Genomic DNA, 17,215 nt, shown 5'->3' on the forward strand with positions numbered 1-17,215 from the left:
TAGGACTTCGATGAAAGTGTGATGCAATATAAAGATGTTGGTACCTGACACTTCTTTGCCACTTTCTTCTTTTACCACTTCTTGGTACCTGACACTAACTCAGTGAAGTTATATTGTAAAAGGGTGGCATTTAATGGAACTTGATTGAACTGGGAGCTCAAGTATAGTAGCCTGACAGCAACAGCCCCACAAAGCCTTTCAACTAGAAGTGAATGTTCGGTGAGATGAGAAGATGCTTGGGAGCATTTCAACAGTATACATCTTATGTGTCTGTTCTAACACCTTTGTCGTTCAGCTGATCTTCTTTCACTTCTCGTTTCAGAGACTATCTGCTCGAGTTGCAGCTAATGTGCTCCACTTAAGCCTCTGGGGTGAAAATATTCTAGTCCCAAAGAGTCTGAAACTAGACAAGATGATTGGCTGGCTTCTTCACCAATCTGCTGCCAATTTACTGATGGATGGACTGGTGGACAGAAGCAGGGTAGAAACTAAAATGAAGACGTGCTTCTTGGCAAATCTGGAGTACGAAGATCTTTGGGAGGCAGCATTTTTACTGCTCTCTTGGAGAAACCATTCTGCCTGAAGGGTACAATTCTGTGTGTGGCCCTGCAGTAGATAAATGGCATTTACTAAAAGCACTTGGGAATCTGTCTAATACTTCTGTCTCTCTGGAAGCCTAAAATACTTTAAGGAAAAATATCTGCGGGCCTGGTGTATGTGTTAATGTAAGAGGTTGAGTTTACCTACAGAAAGAATTAGTATACAGAGGGTTGTTGTCTTCCCTGTAGAGAAAACAACATTGAATTGTTATGAGATTTGGTATGATTTGGAAAGTGTTTGAAGGCTATCTGGTCAGCTTCATTCACACCGAGAATTTAGATTTACTGCTTGAAGCAAATTCCCGTACAAAAGGGTGTATGCACTGAGGGAAGTATAACACAGCTGCTCTTTACAGAAGAGCATTACAGTTGCACTTTTGTGAATCATACTGATTTTCTGTTCGAACTATAAAGGAAGTTGAACTGATGGAACAAAATGAAATCTTTGTTTTCTTAAATTTGAAACCAGCATCATTCTTATTAAAATAATATTCCTCTGAAGCCATAGATACATTTTATAAAATGACAGCCAAGAGCATCATGATTGAGCTGTTTATCTGTGAGGAGTTCTGTCAGGAGCTGTGGGGTAGGTTATAAAATGCACAGCCAAAGTACTTATCTAATTATATGTAAAATGCCATAGAGGCACTCAATACAGAACAAGTAATTTCTGTTTTCTGATTGATTTGCTATAACAACATTTTTATCCCTTTGAGGGCTCTCCTCAACTCTAATATCCAAATCTGAATTTCACAAGCCAGGCTTGCAGTGTTAGAAGGTTCCCTGCATGAGCTGAACTGGAATACCAAATCCAGATATCCCCAGGCTTTTGAGAAGTTTGGATTCAGATCTTGATCTGAACTAAGCAACTGAGTCACATCTCTGATCACAGCAGGTCAGTACTTGGACCATTGAGATAGTCATGTGGCCTTTTAGACTGTGTAGATCTAATTCTTCTAACCAGATCTAAAATTCCTTCCAGGGACATGCTACTATTTCAGTGTGCCAGGCTTAGAGAGAATTGCATCATGGTTGAAAGAGTGGTGAAAAGAGGTCATGGGGTTAATGGCTCTTTCGGTAGTTATGCTTGACTATGTTCCTTATTATATATACCTGGTTTTCTGTTTCCCTACTAGGGCTTATCCTGTGGTTGTGAGGAAAACACTAATTTTTAACCAGCAGCAAGTGTTGTAGTGAAAATATCATGAGACTTTATAGCTGCGTATTGTGGGTGTTTGCAAAAGTTAGTTCATTTTCCTCTGCACAATAAAGTGGTGACTGTGCTGTTACAATGGATGAATCCACGGATGCTGTTTTTGTCTCTGTTCACTGTAGCCGGACCTAATGCCATAGTGACCTGTGGGTTAATTCATATTGGGTCTTGGCCTTTCAGATTTACTCTTCTGTTGCATGCTAAATATTTGTTTGGATGTGGTCCTGAAAGCATCGTCCGCTCCTTCCAGTCCAGCCCTCAAGGCTCAGTTTATTCTCATACTCCACCACTAAGGATAACCATTAAGTCTAGTTTTTCAAGAGCATTTGGGAAACAAACCAAGCACCAGGATTGTTCAACATATTCACGGAAGTTCTGAACATTTTCTTGGTCCCTTATATTCTTATTTCAAGGAGATCGTTAGAACTGGGCAGTGAGACACTGTGTGTCAGTGACTCACTGCACAGGAACAAGCTGCCCATGTAGCATGGGTCTCGTAAGTCGTTTGCAATGCTTTTAAAAATGTTTTATTTCAGGCCTCTTCTCCATTCACTTGTAAAATATAATGGAAATATCAATTGCAAATTTGTATTGCACTGGAGTAAATCTGCTTATAGAAATTGGCACCATTCATTTTATAATGCAGTCACTGAGCTATGTGCTTTCATAGCTAACATACCAGAAAGTGTATCAGCTGACTAACATAACCAGCCACCTAATTTGAACCTTTATAGGTGCCATACAACAATACCGAAATGGTCCCACACAGAAGGACCCACAAAAGGCAAAGGATCTGGGAAGATTCAGGAAAATCAAAGTAAATTCTAGCCCTGGAAAAACAGTTACCTCAAAACCCTGATAAGTTAATGGTGTTTTGAGCACAAATTGCCATCAGCAACAATCCCATAACTTGGTAGAGTTCAGTCTAATTGTTTGTGGATGACAGCACCTACAAGTGCTATCTGTAAATGGGAAGTGGGGGTGAGCTTTATCCCTCGCTGAAAGGATCTTGGAAAAATTCACTGTACAGTTATGTAGACCATGGCTGTTTACTAAAAACTCTAGGATTGTATTACTTCCAACCCAAAGTCTTTTATGATGACTAAGGCCTACGCTTCCCTGGGGACTTACCCTGAGTCCAGTCATCAGTGGCTGGTTGCCGGTATAGTTACCAGTGCATCTCCCCTAGAAAAGGAAAGCTGCCATTTGTACTGATACAGCTGACTTTGCTCTAAGTGCTACAGCCGCATACTGGGACTCTGTGTGTACATGCTTGGGGTTTGCACTAGGCCAGCTGGGCATCTGGAGCTGGAACTGGGGCAAATCCGCATAACTCCCTTGGAGAATTGTCTGTGGAGACCTAATAGACAAGGCTCATGCTGAAATCACATGGTCCTCAAGAAAGTGGAAAGTCAGAGGGTGAGATGTGAAGAAAAAGTTCTTCTCTTTTCCCTAAACCTTTGCTACGACACCTGACCCCTTTAAACAGCTGCTGCATTCCCCCTCAGTGTGTATTGCAGCAGGGCAGTGAAGACAACTTGTAATTCTAGTGGTAAATTTTGCAAAGGATCCCTTCGACTAACAGGCAAAGATAGCTCAGGCAGATCTGCAGTGAGGCCTGTGGCTTCCTTTTCCTTTAATCATATGGAGGTGCGGCCTGCAGGGACTACAGGCTGCTTGATTTAAATGAACATGTTGCAAGCTGGAACCTGGCCACGTCAGATCACGGCAATAATGCTCCATGCGGCACAAATTCAAATTGCTCCGGCCATTTGGCTGAGTAGACTCTGGGGTCCCTGACACGGCATCTGACAATCCCAGAGGAGGAAAAGACTCCATTTCCCAGAATGCAAGGTGGGAGGAAACGGGGGGGACGGGGGAGTGGGAATGGATTATGGGGAAAGGGTAGGAGTTTAAAGGTGCTGTATCTCTGCTATTGGCCTGGAGGAACAGAGGGAGGTTTGGATCTCGGTGTTGCACTTTGAACCTGCCAGGGGGAAGGGAATGAGGGGGGTGGCATGAGTGCTGTCTGTCTCTGCTACCCAGCCACTCTCTGCTTTGAACCTGAAGGGCCAGCTCTGGGCGTCTGGGGGTCTGCTGTGCTGGGGGAGGAGGGCTAAGCAGGGGGTGCAGATGGAGGCCCTCTTTCTGCGAGGCAGCCAGCTGCTCTGGAGAACGCTCTGCAAGGAGCGACTCTGCCTTCGGAAGTTCTCGGCAACTTTCCTGGCAGCCAAGCTCCAGCCACCTTTGCTGAGCAGCCCCAGAGCTAGCCCGTGTGTGTGGGCCACAGCTCACCCCGCTGCAGCTGGCTCCCTGCCTGGCTTCCATCGTGGGGGCTTGGAGCACCTGCTCGCTGGGCATGGTGCCCCTCGCCGCTTTCTCGCTGGTTCTAGCTTCAATATGCCTCCCAGTGCTCAATTCGTAGCCAGGCCCGGGGGGGTCTGCTCCATGATGAAGCTGCCCGTTCAGACTTCACCAGAGGGACTAGATGCTGCTTTTGTTGGGGTGCCCCTTGACACGGGAACCTCCAACCGTCCTGGTGCAAGGTAAGGGGCAGCTATTAGGCTAAGAGCTGAGGAGGGGGAAGCCACAACCCATGAGATAGGGGCTATTCAAGAAAAATCCCAGGGGAGTCAGTGCTGATGAAAGATTGGGACCGACTGCCTGGTAACATGCAGGCCTCTTGTTATTCCAGGGAACGGATATGGCAGAATGCAAGGTTTCCCGTACTGCCCTGCCAGTCTGCCTCGGGCACGTCCTGCAGGGACCAAGAAAAAGCGGGAGAGGGTGGTTTGCTCTTGGTACCCATTCAGTCCTGTTCGGGCTGCTAATGAAGGTGCCAGTTGTCAGAGTGGTTCTGTAATGTGACGGTCAGGGTCCAGACACCCCAGGGGGAGAACAAGGGTCTGAACCCCAAAGAATTTGCAATTGAATCAACCGACTGAATATAATATTATTGTACTATAAAAGCACATTGAGTAAAGTCTTTTATGAAAACTGGTGACATGCTGGTCATAAATATCAGCGTGATGTATGTATGGGTGGTGCATAGAGTTATGTATGGGTGCTGAAAATATGTTCCTATAATATGTTGTGGAGAGAGTTGATAAATCAACTTGCCTGAGACAAAGGAATATGGATTTACCTGTCTAGGTCAGAGGTGGGCAAACTTTTTGGGCCGAGGGCCACATCTGGACGGGGAAATTGCATGTAGGGCCATGAATGTAGGGCTGGGGCAGGGGGTTGGGGTGTGGGAGGGATTGCAAGGTGTGGGAAGGGGTGAAGTGTGTAGGAGGGGGCTCAGGGCAGGGGGTTGAGGTGCGGCAGGGGGCTGGGGTGCAGAAGGGGTGTGGGGTGTGGCAGGAGGCTCAGGGCAGGGGGTTGGGGTGCAGGAGGGGTGCGGCAGGGGGGATCGAGGAAGGGGGGGTTGGGGTGCAGGAGGGGTGCGGGCTCCAGCCTGGCACCACTTACCTTGAGCTGCTCCGGGGTGGCAGCAGGGCTATGGCAGGCTCCCTGCCTGCCCTAGCGAGACGCCGCTCCCGGAAGCGGCTGGCACCACGTCCCTCGGCCCCGGGGAATGGGGGGGCAAAGGGCTCCGCGCGCGGTCCTCGTCTGTGGGTACCTCCCCTGAAGCTCCCGTTTGGCACGGTTCTCTGTTCCTGGCCAATGGGAGCTGTGGGGGGCGGTGTCTGCAGGTGAGGGCAGTGCGTGGAGCCCTCTGCCTCCACTCCTTCCAGGGGCCGCAGGAACGTGGTGCCGGCCACTTACTGGAGAGGCGCGGGGCTGGCAATCCCACGGGACGGATTCGAAGCCCTGACGTGCCAGATCTGGCCTGCAGCCCATAGTTTGCCCACCCCTGGTTTAGATCAACCTCTATAAGCCAAAGGACAATGAAAGTACATTTATATATGAGGTAAACACAGCAATCAAGCTAACAAACGGCAGCATATTGGGGACAGAGTCTGCACTCCTAGGAAGTCTTCCCGGCTCCTGATCCAAAGACAATGGACTTTGGCAAAGATAAAGTACAGCAAAAAGACATTCTAGTTATCCATCACTTATGGGAACACTGAGGCTGTGCATTCCTCTTACCTAAACGGCTGGAGTTGCGGGGAATTTGATTGAGTGAGTAACCTGTTTAGGCAAAGTTTATAACTTGCTAAAAATAATCCTTAGTCACTAGAAAGCATGTTTGGTTTGTAACCATACCAGTCTGTTTTCCTCTGGCTTAGTGTCATTTACATCTAGGTTCTTTATTAATAAACTTATTCTTAGTTTTACTATAAACCATCTCCGTTAGGGTGACCAGATAGCAGGTGCGAAAAATCAGGATACTTTTTTTGGAGGGGGCAGGTGGGGGATAGTTGCGCATCTAAGACAAAGCCCCTAATATGGCGACATCTGGTCACCCTAATCTCAGTGCTGTTATGTTGAAGTAAGTGGGAGTCTTCAGCTAATCTAACAGGTTAATGAGTACATTGTCTCTGTGGAGACAGCAAACCTAATAATGTCTGTGAGTGTCCATTGAGCGTGACTGGATGCTGCAGGGAGACGCCCGTTTCAGGCTTTCCAGTCGTGAGCATGGCCTAAGCACTTCAGCAGATGGATCATGTGTGGCTCCAGTCAGAGACTTTCTTGTAAATCTGGTGTGACTGGCAAAGAGTTTCAAAAGCACCTGACAATTTAGACACTTTAAAGGGAGCGGAGGTTGAAAAGGTGGGTGTTCAGCATATCTGAAAAGCAGGCCCCTGAAAATCTTTTCAGGTTGGCCACCCAGAATCAGAGTCACATGTGAAAATCTTTGCATGCACTCTCGATTTGCAGTAAGCTCTCTGCCTGGATCTACAGATGACCTGTCTGCTGATGAGCTGTCTGCTGATGACGTAGACTATCACAACCACAATATAGCCCCACTTGAAATATTTGCCCCAATGGTCTTTCCAGCCTTCAACTCCTAAGAGTCTAGGAGGAGTGTGTGCCCAACCAGCCATGTGTTCAGAATCCCCGGGTTCTATGCAAGTTTCGTCCTCGAACCATCCCAGATAACGAAGTGTGGGATTCTTTCCCTTCCAGGTTCGGCCCTCGCCATATTCGAGCCGAGTCGGACATGGTGAGCATGTATAACCCCAGCACTGGGGCAGCACCTTTCCATTCCCTCGTGGTTGCTGACATTGGTGATGTGAACGTGAACCTCTACGACCTGCAGGACAGCTGCAGGCAAATCCGAGAAGCCTATCAGAAGATTGTGGCAGCTGGCTGCATTCCCCTCACGATGGGTAAGGAACCCAGGGTTGGGCCCAATCTCATGCTTTGCTGTTAAAACACCAGAAGGTGGGCACCCGGAAGAATAGCAGGATCCATTAAAGCCACCTCCCCCCTTCTGCCCCATACACTGCAATGGATATAGACTAATTTATTAACAGGGTCTTGAAAGTGCAACAGAGCTCCTCTCTCCTCCCCGCTGAGATAATTCAGTCTCCTGCAGCTGCTCCCAGACCTTTGCTGCTGCTGGTTCAGCTCTGGGGCTGGGGGAGAGGCACCTCTCCCCCAGCCTGCTGCGGCGAGAGAGGGCTGTATATCCGGGATCTGCATTCAGAAGCTGGCCTTGAGTCCCAGCTGCAGCAAGAGTGTGACAGCCAGCTGGATTTTTGAGAGCTTTTAAAAAGGGAAGCTGCCCCTTTTTATACTATCTGCCACCAATTAAAGCTGCAGGGAAGGTAGTTAGATGAATAAAGGCTGTTGCTTCGAAAGGATGAGCTCTCTCTTTGTGAAGTGGGGATGTGTTCCCCTATGAGAGGCGAGGTGCAATATGAATGTAGCTTGCTATGACTGGAAAATATATCTGGTCAGTGCTGGCCTGTTCTTATTACATAGCATGTTCTCTGTTCCCTGTCCCGTTGTAGGTGGTGATCACACAATAACATACCCGATCCTGCAGGCAGTGGCAGAAAAGTAAGTTTAAAGTCTTTTCTCAAGACTAAACATGCCCAATTTTTGGTCACTTTTCCTCATAGGTCAGGCTTCCTAACCCTTTTATCATTTTGGTTGCTCTCCTCTGGACTCTCTCCAATTCGTCCATATCTTTCTTAAAGTGTGGTGCCCAGACCTGGACACAATACCCCAGCAGAGGCCTCATTATTGCTGTGTGTAGTGGGGCAATTTACCTCCCTTGTCTTACCTACAACACTCCCGTTTATACACCCCAGAATGTTGTTAGCCTTTTTCGCCACAGCATCACATTGTTGGCTTATAATCAACTTATGATCTACTATAACCCCCACACCCTTTTCAGCAGTCTGACCACCTCCCAGTTATTCTCCATTTTGTAGTTGTGCGTTTGATTTTTCCTTCCTCGTGTACTGCTTTGCACTTGTCCTTATTTAATTTCATCTTGTTGATTTCATACCAATTCTCCAATTTGTCAAAATTGTTTTGAATTCTCATACCGTCCTCCAAAGTGCTAGCGACCCCTCACGGCTTGGTGTCATTTGCAGTGTTTAGAACATCCTCTCCATTCCATTAGCCAAGTCATTAATGAAAATGTTGAATAGCACTGAACTCAGGATAGAGCCCTACGGGACCCCACCAGATGTGGCCTCCCAATTTGACAGCATACCTTTGATAAATACTCTGAGTATGGTCTTCAACCAGTTTTGCACCCACCTTAAAGTAATTTCATCTAGACTACATTTTGCTAGTTTGCTTATGAGACTGTTATGTGGGACTGTGTCCAAAGCCATACTGAAATCTAGACACATCATGTCTACAGCTTCCCCCCCGTCAACTAGACCAGTAACCCTGTCGAAAAAGAAATTTGGTGGGGTTGGCATGATTTCTTCTTGATGAATCCCGTGTGCTATTCTTTATAACCCTAGTATCCTGTAGGTGCTTACAAATTGATTACTTAATAATATATTCCAGATTCTTTCATCTATTGAAGTTATGCTGACTGGTCTATAATTCCCCGGGTCCTCTTTGTTCCCCTTTTTAAAGATCATCACAATGTTTGCTTTTCTCCAGTCCTCTGGGACCTTACTTGCCCTCCCTGAGTTCTCAAACATAACCATGAACTGTTCTGAGATTTCCCCAGCTAGTTCCTTAAGTACCCTAAAAGGAATTTCATCAGGCTCTGCTGACTTGAATACATCTAATTTAAAGAAATATTCTTTAACTTGTTCTTTCTCTATTTTGGCTTGCATTCCTTCCTTCTTGTTCTTAACATTAATTGTGTTAAGTATTGGGTCACAATACTTTTCAGTGAAGACTGTAGTATTATCTAGTATTATGTAGTATTAAGACTGTTTATCTTTTTAGTGAAGACTGTAGTATTCAGGCATTACACAGCTCAGCCTTCTTAATGTCGTCAGTTATTAGCTCTCCCTCTCTGCTAAATGGAGGGCCTACACTTTCTTTTGTGTCTCTAATCCTACTCATGTATTCACAGAACCTCTTCCTATTGCCTTTTATGTCGCTTGGTAGGTGTAACTCATTTTGTGCCCGTCTTTCTGATTTTGTCCCTACATTCTTGTGCTATTCTTTTATACTCATCATCAGCAATTTGTCCATGTTTCCACGTTTTTGTAGGCTTCCTTTTTAATTTTCAGGTCATTAAAGAACTGCTGATGGAGCCATCTTAGCTTCCTACTGTTCTTATCTTTCCAATGGCTCCTCAGACATTTGGGGTTCCAGGGTTCGTGTAATCAGACAGGGTTGGAGAGTCATGTGAGGGATAAAGTCGGGCTGCAGCAGTATCTGTCAATCAATAGCTAGATCATAGAATCATAGAATCATAGAATATCAGGGTTGGAAGGGACCCCTGAAGGTCATCTAGTCCAACCCCCTGCTCGAAGCAGGACCAATTCCCAGATGCTGTCAATCTTCCTGTTTGCTCCTCTCACTTACTCAGAGCTTGTTTGTGCTGATCCCAGCTGGCATCTTGTGTCTGCACTCGGTCTCTGGCTATCTTTGCCCTAGAGTTAATTGGTGCGCTCATGTGCTTATTGCCTTCCTGAACCTGCTGAATAGAAAGATGCCTTCTCAGAGGTCTGAAGCCATAGGAATCTAGGGTGGGAAGAAGACCTTGACAAATCAATTGTATGATCTGTTTGGCATCTAGATCTCTATCATTGTGAAGAATCCAAGATTTTATGCTGAAGGGTTGAACAAGGTCAGAACTAGTTGTGACAAAGTTCCCCCTCTGCCTTGGTGGGGCCTGCGCTTTTTGGCAGATTTGCTCCCCTCAGAGGTTCACGGCAGCCCTCAGTTTGGCCACTTCTGCTAGGGGCGCTAACCTCATCGCCGGCCAGCGTGGGGGAAACTTCTCCACCGTCTCTGTTGTCCCACCTAGGGGGTCAGGGACAGGCCAGATCCATTTCCAAATTAGACCTTCCCTTCTGGTGTTGCTCACAGCCCAGGTCAACTCCTCCTGTGTCCGATCGGGAGTTGGGGGGAACCCGGGCCCACCCTCTACTCCGGGTTCCAGCCCAGGGCCCTGTGGATAGCAGCTGTCTAAGTCTCCTGTATCCGCTGTGTGACAGCTACAGCTACAACCCCCTGAGCTACTTCCCCATGGCCTCCCCCCAGCACCTTCTTTATCCTCACCGCAGGATCTTCCTTCTGAAGCCTGATCACGCTTGTACTCCTCAGTCCTCCAGCAGCATGATTCTCGCTCCTTGTATGCCCCCCTCCAAACAGATGGGAGGTCCTTGTTAAAAACCAGGTGTCCTGATTAATCTGCCTGCCATAATTGATTCTAGTAAGTTCTTAATTGGCTCCAGGTGTCTCAATTGGTTCTAGCAGGTTCCTGATTGCTCTAGGGCAGCCCCTGCTCTGGTTACTCAGGGAACCGAAAACTAGTCATCCTGTGGCCAGTATATTTGCCTTCAACTGGACTCCTCTACCCCACTGGTCTCGGTCTGTCACATACTGTAAGCACCTGTGTTAACCAAAGCATCCACACAAATGCATGTGAGCATGGGGCTGGAGCTAAGGCCGTGTTTGTGCCTGCCCTGTCCCAATTAGGCATGGTCCCGTGGGACTGGTGCACGTGGATGCTCATACTGACACAGGAGACACAGAGGTGGGGGAGAAGATCTACCATGGGACGCCATTCCGATACTGTGTGGACGAGGGGCTCCTGGACTGCAAACGCGTGGTTCAGATCGGAATCAGAGGCTCCTCCTACACCCCGGATCCTTACAAATACTGCTGGGACCAGGTAGCGTATACCTCTGCCAAAACCTTCTCTACTCTCCGCCGGGCCCAGCCTGTGCAGTCGGGGCCAAAATGGCCATTGATTTCAGTGCTGGGAATAACAATATGTCCCTCTTCTTCCTGAGACGGCTGCTGAGAGGCTTGCTGAGTGTGTGTGATGTGAGATCCTCAGACAAAAGGTGCAAGATGATATTGTTCATTAACTGATGCCGTGGCATGGAACACTTCTCCCACTCCAGTCCCTGCAACTAGGACACTTAGAGCAGGACAAAAGCCACCCGCTGCCATTCTTTTCATTTATTGTCCCTCTCTCCTCCTCCTTTTGCACCAGATGGCAAGGGAATGGCACCCCCGCTCCCTCATTGCTCTCCTGTCTGTGCTGTTTCCAGCAGCATATGCCCTGAACAGCTTCACCTGTGGGAAAAGCGCTACTTGCCAGGGCAGGTGGAGACCATAGTCTGTCCTACGTGGGGGCAGAATGGAAGAGGGAGCAAATGCGAGACCACAGAATGGCTGGAAGCACCATTGTGATCTGCAGAAGACACTTGCTTTGGCCAGTTAGAGTTGTTTGCATAAACATTACACTGGACCACTGCTCTCTCCACCCGTTTCCTTTCCCCAGCAGCGTGTTTCAAGCAGGTGAAGCCAACCTTTCTTCTCCTTCCTCCACCAGGGTTTCCGTGTCGTCCTGGCTGAAGACTGCTGGCTGAAGTCATTGGTACCACTGATGGGGGAGGTGAGAAAGCAGATGGGAGCCAAGCCCATTTACATCAGCTTTGATATTGATGCATTAGACCCTGCATATGCCCCTGGCACAGGGACACCTGAAATTGCTGGTCTCACACCTGCTCAGGTAAGGAGATGCTCAGACTTTATTTCTGAATGTGCAGAGTGGATGCAGGGAAAACCTGGCTCCCTTTAAAGGAAGTCCCAGGGCTTACACTGTCCGCTCCTAGAAGTCATAGAATATCAGGATTGGAAGGGACCTCAGGAGGTCCTCTAGTCCAACCCCCTGCTCAAAGCAGGACCAAGCCCCAATTTTTGCCCCAAATCCCTAAATGGCCCCCTCAAGGATTGAACTCACAACCCTGGGTTTAGCAGGCCAATGCTCAAACCACTGAGCTATCCCTCCCCCCTAAGCCGGACACACTTTCTCCTTTCCCAGACACACAGCTTGGGATCTCATTCCCCTTGTCCCAGCACACAGGGCATTTCACAGACAACTGCCTGGAGATCAGGGTAGCTCCCTCCATAGGCAAGTCAATACCCCTGACAGACACAGGCACGTTTCCTTCACTGTCACACTTCTCCACCCAGCTAACAGGTAAGGTCCAGGGACACTCATCTTCCACTCTCCTCGCCTTCCCACCCTGCTGCCTAGACACAGCCATCAGCTCACAAGGCTGCCTAGGCTCATCCAAACTTTCCTTACCAAGCACCTTGCCACTCCCAACAGATCCCCTGCCCTGCCTGCGTTTCCCCGCACTCAGGTGGGGTCTCAGCTCCCACTGTGCTCAGCGCTGCCCTTGCTGTCCCAGTGGGGCAGGCAGCTTTCCTCATTGCATCAGAGCCAGCGTGAGCCCCCTCTCCGGTGTGCAAGGGGGGCGGGGAGCCCCAGGGGTCTGGTTACAGGCAGGCAGTAGCCTGAACCTAGCAGGTCCTCCCCCCTGCCAGCCAGGTCATCTGCATTTTCACTGACCATTTCCCTCTCCACCGATTGGTTCCCTGATTCAAATTCAAACCCTCGGCAGTTACAGGAGCAGGGCCTGGATCCTGTCCCAAAGAGGCACAGTCACCCCACAACAGGGTCTCTCAGTTGGTATCCTGGAGCCCCACCCCTCCTGTGTCTGCACAGGGATCTGGGCCATAGGCAGGGCGAGGGGCTTCATCCCTGGGACCCTCATCCAGCTCACACAGCCCCTCAGCATCTGAGGCTGCACCACCCAGGGCCTGACAACAGTTCTCTCTGTCCCAGGATCTCGCCACCCCAGGAATGTCTCCCCATTGACCATCACCTTCTGCTCCCACTGGAGGTCCGAGGGGCCTGGCCCCAGGAAACTCCACACAGACAGATAGGTTGGGGTCAGGAGTGGGAGCCTGTCCACCTCCCCACCCATCTGGCTGACGGAGTCTATGGCCTTGGGACCCAGCAAGGGAGCTAGACACCGGGGCTTTTCCACAGGGTCCCCCTGGTTCAAATCTCCAGCCTGCTCAAAGGCAGTCAGGTGGGCATCCACATCTCCCCCCCCTCGCCCCTTAACCAGGGGCAGCAATTTAGTCTCGAGGTTCCCTGCGGAACTGGCCCCCCGGGGTCTATCCCCACTCACCCCTGGGAGATCCCCTAGGCCTCTCTGCTCCACCACCGCCAGTTCATGCTGCTGCTGCTTCTGCAGCTCTTTCTTGGACTCTCGCTGTCTCTCACAGTCCTCTTACTCTCTCAGACTCAGCTCCAATCCCGTCCGTCTCCGATCCCCCGATGGGGAACCCGATAGTGAAGACCCTCGTCTGGTCGGGGACAGGAGTCTTGGGGATGAATCTAAGGGTCAAGGAACTAAATGGGATTTAGAAGTCTTTAAACAAGAAACTTGGCAGAGCGGGAACTGAAATCACTGAGAACTCCTATTGTGTCCTGCCTATAATCTAGAGAGAGATTGGAAGTTACCCTTCTAGTATAGGAAAAGCCACTGCTAAGGGCGATTGAGCTGATATACAGTTTGATGGTGTCTCAGTATTTATACATCTAATCCTCTGCTTTCCGCTCACTCCGGATCAAAATGTAACAAACAAAGAGCACTAGGTTACAGCAGTGATCTCAGACTGTATCTTCTCAGATTTCATGTCAGCTGTGTTTAAGAACCAAAACACCCCCTCGGCTATTTAAATATAGAGAGTGTTTTCAAAGTTAACAATTTGGGTACCTAGTAACTAGCCGTTTCTTACCTTCCCTAGGCTTTGGAGATCATTCGTGGGTGCCAAGGACTGAATATAGTGGGATGTGACCTTGTTGAAGTTGCACCAATCTATGATGCTTCTGGTGAGTCCCAGGAAATATTTGGGACAATAAAGCAAACTTAGAGAACTGCTGCATACCATGTTTGTCAGTAGTAGATTGGGTCCTGTTTAGCTGTGGGCACTGGACGCTGTCTAGAGTTCAAAACAAAAAGACAGATATTTGGTCCTGGACAGTTTGAGCATCCCTAGAGAACATAGTGATGGCTGTTGGAAATACTTATAGTCAGGTTTCAGAGTAACAGCCGTGTTAGTCTGTATTCGCAAAAAGAAAAGGAGTACTTGTGGCACCTTAGAGACTAACCAATTTATTTGAGCATAAGCTTTCGTAAGCTACAAAAAAGCTTATGCTCAAATAAATTGGTTAGTCTCTAAGATGCCACAATTACTCCTTTTCTCTCTGTATAGAGTGTGAAGATAGTGTAACTGGAATATACTTCATGCAAAAGGTCTCTTGTAAGGTATCATTACAAAGCTTATAATCCACTGAGTGTGGTCATCCTAGTTGTATAAATGTATCACTCTTGTATCAGAAACTAGAAATATGAAATATAACTCTGAGGGCCTATTGTAGTTATGCAAATGGGCCATGAATGGTGGCTTGGAATCTTGATGGCTCCCATCCACCAGGACAATTGACTGTGGATGGCTCTGTTTGCAGGCAGGCCTTCCTGTGAGTCAGGCTGGGAGGAAAGGCGGCTTGGGGTCTCACAGGACATGTGACTATGTCACCTGAACTGGAATCCATCTTTAACCTGGTGTTTTTCCACTGAGAAGGAGGGGTGGGAACCCAGAGGGCCAAAGGATTCCCGCCTGATGCAAAAGATATATAAGTGGGTGGAACAGAACAAGGGCGGCAGCCATCATGAGGAATCTCCTAGCTACCACCTGAGCTGGAACAAGGGCTGTACCTGGGGAAAGGATTGTGCCCAGACTTGGAAGGTGTCCAGCTCCAGTCTGTGAAAGAATCTTATTGAAGCATCTCTAAGGGTGAGATTTTATCTGTATTCAGTTTTTAGTACTGGACTAGACGTAGACTGGCGTGTTTTATTTTATTTTGCTTGGTAATTCACTTTGTTCTGTCTATTACTACTTGGAACCACTTAAATCCAATTTTCTGTATTTAATAAAATCACTTTTTACTTATTAATTAACCCAGAGTATGTATTAATACTTGGGGGGGAGGGGGAGGCAAACAGCTGTGCATCTCTCTATCAGTGCTATAGAGAGCAAACAATTTATGAGTTTTACTCTGTATAAAGCTTATAGAGGGTAAACAGATTTATATAGGGTTTGGACCCCATTGGGAGTTGGGCATCTGAGTGTTAAAGACAGGCACACTTCTGTAAGCTGCTTTCAGTTAAGCCTCCAGCTGTTAGGGGACGTGGTTCAGAGCTGGGTCTGGGTTTGCAGCCGGCTAGCGGGTCTGGCTCAAACCAGGCAGGGCACTGAAGTCCTAAGCTGTCTGGGCAGGAAAGCAGGGGCAGACGTAGTCTTGGCACACCAGGTGGCAGCTCCCAGGGGGTTTCTGTGATCCCGCCCGTCACAATGGCGAGTGAACATACGGACAGGACCAAGTGTGTTCTCTTCCCTTGTACAATGGGAAAGACTACAGCTTTCCACCAAGGCACTCACTAGGGAAGTAGCACCAGCTGTGAATTGGGGCAGGCACTGTAGGTACAGCCTTAGTGTACTGTGCAAATGAAACTTGTGGACTAAGAATTAAGTTACTCGTGTATTGTTTCAGCTGTTCCCTATCCGTTACTCTAATTTATTTCCTGGGGTTGGGGTAGAGATTCCATTTGAAGACAAGAAGGCAGTTTGGCAGTTTCCACGGTATGCATCTGATGAAGTGAGCTGTAGCTCACGAAAGCTCATGCTCAAATAAATTCGTTAGTCTCTAAGGTGCCACAAGTACTCCTTTTCTTTCTGCGAATACAGACTAACACGGCTGTTACTCTGAAACCTGGTAGAACTAAAGCATTCAGCATAACTACATTGGTAGTTTACCAGCACAGACAGCTTTTCACTAGTGTATGGCTTTTAAGCAGCCGGTCTCAGTCAGGCAAGTGAATTTGTGCAGGAGCACGTCATTGATTTGAATGAGCCTCTGTCAACATGGAGTCAATTACAGGCTGGGGCCTAGATATCGGAGGAAGAGTTGGAAAATAACCCCTTGTTTGTGTAGTAATGACTTTCTGACTGACCCTTTAATTGGAAGCCATTGGATAGTCATGGTTTTTTCTTTGTTTGTAGGTAACACAGCCCTCGTGGGAGCAAATCTGCTGTTTGAAATGCTGTGCGCACTCCCGCGAGTCAAAACGATTTAAAGCCGTGTAGGGCGGGCTCCAGCTGAGGCAAATCAAGTCACGACCGCTCTCTCTTCACCGACAAGATGAGTTTAATATTCACAGCTTTTCCACACAAGTACTTTGACATAATATGAATGAAGAAAAAAGCCTGAATGGAACAACTCAGTCAGATTTTCCTTTTAATTTCCACCTTCCCTCACCTCTGCAGTTAGAGAAGGGGCGAGGGAAAGCTAAGCTTTGTGGTAGAGAATAAAAGCCATTCCTCATCAGACAAAGTCATTTCATGCTCCTTGTATGCTATAAGCAGCGACTAGAATAGATGCTGGAATTGCGGGGGGAAGGCTTAATGTTCATGTTGCTGTAGTAATATGGCTTAGCAGCATATGGGTCCAGTGATGGCAGCTGGAATTCTTTCAATATCAAAACTGGCGGCTATGATCTAAAATGTGGGGGTCTTTTGGAAGTGCCTAGTAAAGACTTTTTTCCACTAAACATAAAACCTAGGAGGAGAGCAATATACAGACATAATGTAACATCCTGGCTCCCTTCCAAGGGCATGGAATAGAAGAGAAGTTCTTCTGACTGCTTTATGCAGTGGATCCAAACTGACACTAGCTCCAAGCCCTACCTTAGGAGAGGACTTATGCCAAGGCACTGTGTTCTCCCTCGCAGTGATGGGACGTTTCTAAACCCTCTTTATGCATGATTTTCCTAGGGCCCATAGCTGTCAGCCTTCAGGAGGGCAATAGGAACATTGACTAAAATACAGGGCAGTTTTTGGAAACAGTTGTCCTTGGTTAAGCAGCCCTGTTGCCTGAGTGGAGATAACTAGCCCATTGCATTTGCTAAATCACAAGCAGTTAACAGCT

General features: G+C 47.9%; 2 protein-coding genes across 2 annotated transcripts in view; both read left to right on the forward strand.

Moving 5' to 3' along the window:
* PINK1 (PTEN induced kinase 1) overlaps window positions 1-1,877 on the forward strand; it is a 58,303-nt gene extending 56,426 nt beyond the window's left edge. Inside the window, exon 8 of the mRNA XM_077837524.1 lies at window positions 323-1,877. Within this exon, the coding sequence (XP_077693650.1) occupies window positions 323-583 (261 nt within the window). The 3' untranslated portion in view covers window positions 584-1,877. The remainder of the gene's footprint in view (window positions 1-322) is intronic.
* Window positions 1,878-3,945: 2,068 nt separating this feature from the next.
* LOC144276842 (agmatinase, mitochondrial-like) lies at window positions 3,946-17,210 on the forward strand. The gene is made up of 7 exons (XM_077837214.1): window positions 3,946-4,358; window positions 6,886-7,088; window positions 7,716-7,764; window positions 10,834-11,029; window positions 11,699-11,878; window positions 13,975-14,059; window positions 16,291-17,210. Exons 1-7 carry the CDS (start codon window positions 3,946-3,948, stop codon window positions 16,362-16,364), a joined length of 1,200 nt encoding a protein of 399 aa, XP_077693340.1. The 3' UTR covers window positions 16,365-17,210.
* The last annotated feature ends 5 nt before the right edge of the window (window positions 17,211-17,215 follow it).

Source organism: Eretmochelys imbricata, chromosome 18 (assembly GCF_965152235.1).
Source record: "Eretmochelys imbricata isolate rEreImb1 chromosome 18, rEreImb1.hap1, whole genome shotgun sequence".
NCBI classification, from domain to species: domain Eukaryota; kingdom Metazoa; phylum Chordata; order Testudines; family Cheloniidae; genus Eretmochelys; species Eretmochelys imbricata.